This window comes from Python bivittatus, unplaced genomic scaffold, assembly GCF_059951505.1.
Source record: "Python bivittatus isolate LINGU-HERP-01145 unplaced genomic scaffold, Pbiv_v1 ctg000080_np1212, whole genome shotgun sequence".
In the NCBI taxonomy this organism is placed as follows: domain Eukaryota; kingdom Metazoa; phylum Chordata; class Lepidosauria; order Squamata; family Pythonidae; genus Python; species Python bivittatus.
In genome coordinates this window covers 88,521,752-88,530,390 of record NW_028277035.1, presented here as the reverse complement: position 1 = coordinate 88,530,390, position 8,639 = coordinate 88,521,752, and the positions used below count along the sequence as shown (strand labels likewise).

The 8,639-nt window shown below is 43.2% G+C and overlaps 1 protein-coding gene across 1 annotated transcript; it reads left to right on the top strand.

Moving 5' to 3' along the window:
* CUNH6orf136 (chromosome unknown C6orf136 homolog) lies at positions 1-7,041 on the top strand. Its single transcript, XM_088134603.1, has 6 exons — positions 1-262; positions 1,585-2,091; positions 3,733-3,821; positions 5,543-5,740; positions 6,088-6,157; positions 6,666-7,041. The coding sequence occupies exons 1-6, from the start codon at positions 125-127 to the stop codon at positions 6,810-6,812; spliced, it is 1,149 nt and encodes a 382-aa protein (XP_087990729.1). The 5' UTR covers positions 1-124; the 3' UTR covers positions 6,813-7,041.
* Positions 7,042-8,639: the final 1,598 nt, after the last annotated feature.

Below are 8,639 nucleotides of genomic sequence, written 5' to 3'. Positions count from 1 at the left end.
CTGCGCGATCGCTGGCGCACGCGTCGTGCCTGAGCCGGCTGAAGCGGCGCTGCTCGGGGCTTGCGGGCTGGGGCGAGGAAGGCCGCCTCGCTCGCTGGCTGGGTGGGTGGCTGGCTCGCGCGCCATGTACCAGCGGAGCCCGAAGGCAGCCCTGCGGGTGGGGGCCCGCTGCTCCTGGCGATGGGACGGGAGCAGCAGCCCGCTCCGCCTGGGCCAGGGCGACTCGGCGCGGTGCTGCCACCCGGCGCGGCTGCGCCCGCGGGTGAGTGAAGGGCGGCGGGGCGGGCGTGGCCGGGCATCCCGCTCTCGGGGAGGGGAGGCGGGCGACGGGCGGCCGCGGGGAATGGCGGCCGGGGCAAGGGCGAGGCGGCACATGGGCGCCAGCCCTGCGGAGAGCCGGCTGGTTGGGAAGCGGAGGAGGCAGCGGCAACTGGGGGCTTTGCAGAAGCGGGCGCGGCGCGGAGGCTGCCAAGCAGGTGCCTGGCGTCCCGCCACCCTCGCAGCTCTCCCCTGCGGCGGACCGGCGGGGCAGACCCTGGGCTGGATCCCGGAGCGTCCCCGGGTCGAGCGCACGAGGACCGGCGAAGCGAGCCTTCACGCGTTCACGCGCCCTCCCGCGCGCCTCCGGTGACAGCTCGCGCTGCTCGCTAGCAGCGGCTCCGCCCTCGCGGCGGGGATGCGTAACCCGAGGGGGAAGGCGGCATCTCCCCTCGGGCATCTTAGGCGTGGTCTTTCCGACTCAGTCGTTGATGTGACCAGAGGGGCAGTTGACGAAATACCGGAAGCCTAATGCGGCATTAGCTGCATTGAATGAAATGCGGGCCCTTGCACTGAAATGCGTTTCATTCCTGTCTCTGTTCAGGTCAGTGTATGAGTTACCAACCTCAGTCCGTAGTTGCTCTGCATCCATTATGGCTCTTCTCGCCATAATGGATCACCTTGTCAGGCTTCTGAGGCAGCACCCGCGTCCCTTGCACCCTTCCGAGCCACCCCTGGGACTCCCTCCCCAGTCAGTTCTCCTGGCAGCAGTAACCGTGACATGGAGGAGCATCTCGAAGTCATGCACCAGAAATTACTTCTGCCTGCAAAACAGTTGCTGGGCTCCTGTCTTCTATAACAGATTTGACCTTCATTCTCATGAGCCAATTTGTATATTTTTATTTTTGTTTTATCGTATGCCATGCAGGAATGCTATTGTTATGACACCCCGCAGTTCTGAGACATAAGTGATTCCTTATCTCTTAATAGAATGAATTACGGCACATAAAATACCTTGTGGTTGGTCCTTAATAAAACAAACAAACGAGGCATGCATTTAAATATCAAAAATGTTGGTTCGTTACCAAAGTTCTGTTCCAAGTACTGTAAAATAATGAATTCTGTGCTCAGTATGCATCACCCAGATAAAGTAAACTTCCTTCTGTGTCACTGTGCAGACCTGTCAGGTGAGATCAGATGGTCCAGGAAAATATCTGAATGCTGCTTCTGCTTTTCAGGAGTGCCAAGGACAGAATTGGACCTTTTTGATAATTTAGATTCATTATTCTGAAATTTCTCTCTCTCTCATTCTCTCTCTCTTTTAAGGATTTGGCTGCCTCCTGGGATAAGTTACCTCCTGAACTTGTCTCTTCCACTTCGATAAGACTGACTTTTCACTCTCTGTTCTCCAAGAAGTGGTCAGAAGCCGTCCCTCGCCTTCCAGCTCGGTCTCACCCTTCTGCAGAAAACTGTACTGTGATCAACTATGGATTGAAGTACAGCAGCCTGGAGACCAGGGGCCTTTTCCAACCGACTGTTCCCTCCCCTCCTGAAAGCATGGAAGATGCAATCATTTTGGAGAACGGGAGGCAAGAGGATTACCTTAGGGTACGACTTAGCGAAGGACTGGACAGTGCCTCTTTAGACTCTTTGTATAGTCTCTTTCATGGCTGGCAGTTCCGATCACCTTGTCAGGCTTCTGAGGCAGCACCCGCGTCCCTTGCACCCTTCCGAGCCACCCCTGGGATTCCCTCCCCAGTCAGTTCTCCTGGCAGCAGTAACCGTGACATGGAGGAGCATCTCGAAGTCATGCACCAGAAATTACGGGAAGAGGTACCAATGTTGCTATTTTGCTGCTTGGGGAACTAGTTCTTTTTGTTTTTCCCTTATAGAATGGTAGGGCTGGCTGGGAGATTACTTGATTATGAACTTGGCATTGGATAAAGACTGTTGTGGGAGACACAGTTTTGTCAAGCTTACCTTGGGCAAATGAAAGAGCTCTTGTTTTGCAGAGTGCTCTGTGGCCCACTGTTTTCTTCTGAGGTTCAAGCAACTCCTAGGAAAGAGGAGATCTTTCTTAACCACGTCTGTTCATACATACTATTAATTACTCCCTTTTTTATATAAGTTACATGTCAGCAGCCAGAAATGGAAAAAATATATTTTAAGTGCAATACAATAAAATATTATTTTTAGGGTACCTGGTAAATGCCTTCAATAAATTGTTTGTAGGTATTTAATAATGAACTCCTCCTCTGCAGTGTTTTTTTTTAAATATAGAATTCTCCTTTCTTTCTATAAGGCGCATTCAAATAACTTACTGACTTGGTCAAAGACTCTGCTACATCAAGACATAACATGTGAGTTAGTTCTAATGGATTCTAGGATCCCAACATCTTTTGGGATGGCTTTATGAGCCACTACCTATCTTAATGTTTTACCTTGGACTGGTAAAAGAGGCTTTATTAGGAAGCCTCACTATCATAAATTTGAGAAACCTTTGAAGGAAGGGCAGAACATTGTTTCGTGGTATGTTCAGCTCTTTGTTGCGGTTTATAGGATAGCACCAATGCGTTTTTTTTTTAATTTACTGCCTTAGCCAAACCTGGATTTAACTTAATTATCAGAGAAAAAGTAATGACTTTTGCTTTGTTTGTAATTGCTTGTTCAATATTTGTGATTTTGCAATAGACCTCTGTTTGAGTCTTTGAGGCTATAGTACAGTTCCTTCTAATATTACAATATAATAGCAAGGTAAAACAAGGAAGTGGCTAAGACAATTATTTGGGGGAGGCAGTATAGTTCAAAGCATGCTGAAGGTCTTGGCTTCTGGCATCTGCAAGTAAAAGGATTATATAGCAGATGATTACGTGGTTTATTAATGTAAAGAATATTTGACTTCATAGACCAATAGTTCAATGTGTTGTAAGGAGGCTTTGTGAAACACCTTAATCATATTTTATAGATAGAAGGTCTAGAAATAGATTGCACTAAATCTGAAAGCTTGCAAACACAGGATTTCATCTTAAGGAGTGTTTAGTCTCAGTCTTTTCTGTAACAGGGTTGAAACTCTGATTTGGTTTCCCAAAAAATCCCCAAAGGGGCTTGATTATGTACATTTGTACTCCACCCATTCCCACAATAGGCTAAAATTATTCATGTGGTCCAAGAGGCTGATGCATGCACTTCAGGTATGTATGTAGGATCCCAACACATCTTTTTAACTAATTATTGATACAACACATGGTCATGTATTTAAAGAATGAATAAAAATAATACGAGTGGAAAATCTGTATTCCTATACATGGAAAGTTGACACATTCAAATTTAGCAAAGATTAGTTTCATCTATACTGGGCAGAATATAGGCAGAAAACACACAAAGTCAAAAGTTGCCAGTATACTTCTGAGAATCTATAGGCTACAAATTCCTCACTTTTGCTTGCTTTTCTTGTTCTCCCTCCCATCCCTCCAGCTACCAGCCTTTTTTTCGAGGGGTCATAATTATGCAATGTATTCCCAGGACGTAGAATTCATCAATGAGATTCTGCATCTGAAAACACGGTCAGTCCTGAATCAGGGAGGGAGGTGGGAAGTTGGAATACCTGATGGCTGGATTGTCTGCCCTTTGATGAATGTGAAAGATTCCCTAATACATTTAGGATTTATACAGAGAAATACTGTCTACGCTTCTGTAAGAGCTCTAAGTCTACTGGAAAGCTGGGTAAGTTTTTTCCTCACGAAAAGTTTCCCAGATGTAGCTACAACTTATTGTTGGTCCTTGATCTTAGAAGACAGAAAACTATAGGCAGCATATCTGATCTGCAAAGAAAAATCTTTGCAAAACAGCACCAGTCATAGAGAAGGTAATAACTTGCCCTCTGTTCAATGTTTGTATTTTATTTATTAAAAATGTACAATATTCTCCTCCCCCACTCCTGTTGCCCATGGATAAGGGGGAAGGGGAGACTTCTTGTATCCCTCTCTCCTTTTACGGGGATGATTGTTAATAATCCTGTTCTATATAGCAAGGAAGGTATGTAAGTTTTTAATAATAAATTATACAACTTCCTGGCTATATAAAATGTGATTATTAACCGTTGGCATGACAGGAAGGGCAATAGACATGCTCCATTAAGGGAGCATCTGAAACTGGTTTCATAGATTCTGAATGATTCTAAGGGAATTCTTTGCAGCCCTACCCAATAAAGCAACTGCTTTATCTAATTACAGTAATGATTTCATGAATAGATGGGCAGCACTGACAGAAAACCTGCTAATTTTCCCTCATTCATCTAAGAGTATTATTGGAGGAGGCAGCTGTATAAAGAAAGGTCTTGGCCCATCATCACTTTGTACTGATGTGGAATACTGTCAGTTGCTACAATAATGACTGAACAATTACTGCTTTATATTGTTTCTTTTTCTGACAGATAGCCTGAGGGCTTTTAGCTGCTATAATCCATATTCTATTTATGATAAGGGTTGTATTGTCATCTATTTGATTCATTAAAGTCGCCTCTTCTTTCCCCAATATACTTGATTTGTGACGCTTAAAAGCACACAAGTGATTTGTGGGCTATCCAGCACTTCAGATTCAATCTCCAAAAACTGATTTGGAGCATGTAGGAGTGTAAACCTAGTGCCTGGCTAGCACCCTATTAAAGCAGCCATGATTTTTCTTGAGGTCACAGGGCTGACGTTGGCAGTTGTCACATGATCCTGAGAAAAGATGAAGCTGCTTTAAGATGTTACAGAAGGAAATACAGGCAGTCCTCATTCAGTGACCCCAACTGGGAGTGGAAAGTTGGTCATTAAGTGAAGCGGTTGCTAAATGAAAGCGCGCCTGTGCTTATGATCTTACTTCAGCTTTCCTTTGCTTTACAGACCTGTGAAAGTCATAAATGTGAGGATTGGTCACAAAGTTACTTTTTCATCACCATCATAACTGCAAACTCTTGCTAAATGAGCCAGTCACTAAATGAGGACTACCTTTACTATATTTAGGCTGAATCTGTCTTTTTGTAGTCAGAGATAAGAGTTCAGGATGTGTTATTTTGACTGAGGTAGCGCTATAGTCATCTGTCTTATATGGGATAGGACAGGAAATAGATGTATGAGTGTAAGACATAATTAGATGTATATGAGAAATCCATCCTGAGAGAATTATTTAAACGTGGTGCATTGAGGTGCATTTGTGTGTAGATGAGGAAGGAGACTTTTCCACAGTGAGGTTATACAGGAGATTCCTATTCCAACCATTCTCTTCTTACTTCTACCACCAGTGGCCTAATCATGTATCAACTGGCAATTCTCTTGTGCCGCTTTCTGGCCTGGAACTATTTTGTTCATATGCACCTGGAGGTGATGAAGGTGACGCAACACCCTGAGAACTGGAGCATCCAAGTGCGGTGGCGGATTAGAGGACTGCCTTTCCACATCTTCTTGATGCGTTTCTTCAGGAATAAACCTGAATTTTACAGGTGAGGCAGCTCTGATGGAGTAGCAATCCTTAAGGCTGAAATAGAAAAGCAGAGGGAGAATGCTTTTGTCTTAGGGCAGCGCTCGCTTCCGTCCGACCCTTTTCTGGCAGATTTACTGTTCTCTTTTGGAATCATTAGACAAGGGCTGGTCTTCTGAATGCCTAATAATATGGGTTGATTTGCTATGCTTGTGGCTTGTGATGTAAGTGCAGTTAAAATTAATCAAGCCTTTTAGGACAGAGTGAAATAGATATTCAAAACGTATTATCGTTTCACAGCTGTATTTGTCTAAGCGATGGCCAGAATGCAGTCTTGCTTGGCTAACTTTCATTTCATTCCTGTTCCAGAATTTACGATGCCTATTCCACTTTCTTCTTAAACCCACAAGGGTTAATTAAGTGTCACAGAGTAAGCAAGGTGAGTTTCTGTGCATGAATAGCGCTGCAGGTGGTGGTACTTCCCCGCTGCCCCCAAAACTTTGCCCGAATCTTGACATTAAAATGGATTTTCAGTTAGCATAAATTAAGAGATACAATGAACTGCATTTAATGCACAAGATTATTGTTTGGAGAATTTTAGAATTTGCTGATCTGGTTTCACAGTTAATTGGTCCCTGTAGTGACAGTTTTGGTCTTATTCTATACATTGACAATAGGGTGTGTTTTAGCAGTTTTGAGTTTATTAATCCTGTATATTGACAATAGGATATGTTTTGGGAGTGATAATTTAATTTAGTCATCATAATGGGTGCTTTATTCTGAGCTGCGATGTATTTTAATGTTTGTATCATTTTAATTGTTCTTATTTTGTAAATTTTGTTCGCTGCTCAGAGTCACTTGGTGAGATGGGAGGCCATACAAATTAAATAAATTAATTAAATAAAATAAGTGTGTAGAAACTAACTTTGTGTTTTCTTTCCTTTCAGCTCATGCCATCCCAGCCACTCCAGAACAAGCTAAAAAACCTTGCTGTGGCCTCCTTGCTGGGCCTGGAGCTGTCAGACCAGAGACCCTCACTATTGCCATGGCTAGTAAACAGCAAGGGGCATCAACAGACTATAGGGGATAGTTAAGCCTTGCCCTCTTGTTAATACCTCTCTTGGTTCATCTGCCACACTGTATGGTAAGGAAGATGCCACTAAACAGTTCATTGTATATCTGTGTTTCTTCGGTATAGTGTGGATGTTGCCCCATGTTGGTGCTGTTAATTGCACTAGCAAGCGCTGTAAAGATGACTGCAATCTAATATTGTATATAATAAAAGGTTTATGTTGGAAATAATGTCTAGTTGTGCATTAGGCTAAAGAGACTGTAAGGAAGTAGTTATTTCATCTACATTCGTCGTTAATGAGATCAGAGGCCTGGTGTCCACAAAACGTCATGATAAAGTCCCTGCCCCAAAGACTGTTTAGGACACGTGAAAAATGTGTAAGCATAGCTGGTTTCTTTTGACCGCAGCTCTTGCTATCAAGGCTATTTGGGAAGTGAAAGGAGGAATGGAGGATATGCCTTGGAGTGTCGTAATGAACCTATGAAGATGATGATTGATGATGGTGGTGGTGATGATGATGCACAGAAGCATCCCTCACCTTTTCCAGAAAGAATATGGCTAAATGGGATGAATAAGTTCATAGGAAAAATGAAAGTGGTAAAAATACAGTAAAAGGCTACTTGATTTGGACTGCATAAATCCAGGTGACCGCTATTGGTCACCAAAGAGTTTTCTGTGGTTGGCTATTTGCAGTCCTGATCTGGTAGCTGCAAAAAAGCAGAAAATCATTATTCCACCAGCATCTTTAATTCTGAAGATTGAACTCCATATAAAACTTACTGCCTTTGAGTCAGTCTTAACTCCTGTCCGTGCAGTTTTCCTGGCCCAATTTTTCAGAAGTGGTTTGCCGTTGCCTTCTTCCGAGGGCATGAGGTTCATGTAGGGATGGCGGTAGAGCAAGAAAAACTATATGTTCCTAATTTCTCCCATGCTTCATTTCCACTGGTAAGGCACTCACCATGTTGCTCTACTTCAAACTGGATTGTTGTATTCTGTTAAATATATTTTCTTTCCAACATCCTTAAACATTCCAATAATAATTTTTAATATTCAAAATTCCTTGAGAAAGCTACAAAATATTAGTTTTATTATATATTTAATCTTTAGTATAAATCTAAAAGTGTTACTTTTCAGTAAGGATGAGACGGTCGCTTTCATGCCTTTAAAGCCTGGGGGGAACTGAAGGGCAGAACTTGTTTGACATTGTTGCATAATACCCCTGTCAAACGCCTCAGTTTGGAATGGAAAATTTCCTTCAGTCCGAATTTGAGAAGCAAGCCAATCTGTGAGCATCTCTGAACACACAAATCTGGGCTTTGTGAGAGGTGTATGGATTCTAACACAATAGATACCAGAACAGGTTTTCTGCTTGCTGGTATTGACTTATGGAAAGTTTTATATGATACGCTGCTGAGGTCTATTACGATTTCTAGCAGCTGAGGGGGTGCAGTTTCTCCATGTCATGCATAACTGCTTATTCTTGCTTATTATCACCTCATCTGCTTTAACAAAATAGAGAAAACCAAGATGGATACTTATTTGCTTATTTTAATGGAACTGAAAAGCTTGGCTTGATGCTGGGTTCAAAGTGCACCAAAGAGGAGAATGAGGTTCAAGGCCCCCCTCAGCCCTAGAACTCACAGGAAGTCGTTATGCCAATAACTCTCTCCCAAAGTTGCAGCTGCAAGGGTAACTGAGGGGAAGCCCATGGATGCTGCCTTTACATGCCACAAAAGGGCAAGATACAAACACCAGTTCTGGCCATATGTATTCCAAGGAATCTTTTTTTAAGAAGAAATTGATTTCTTAAAAATAAAAAAAGAAAGATTAAACTTCTCTAGAAAGAGGA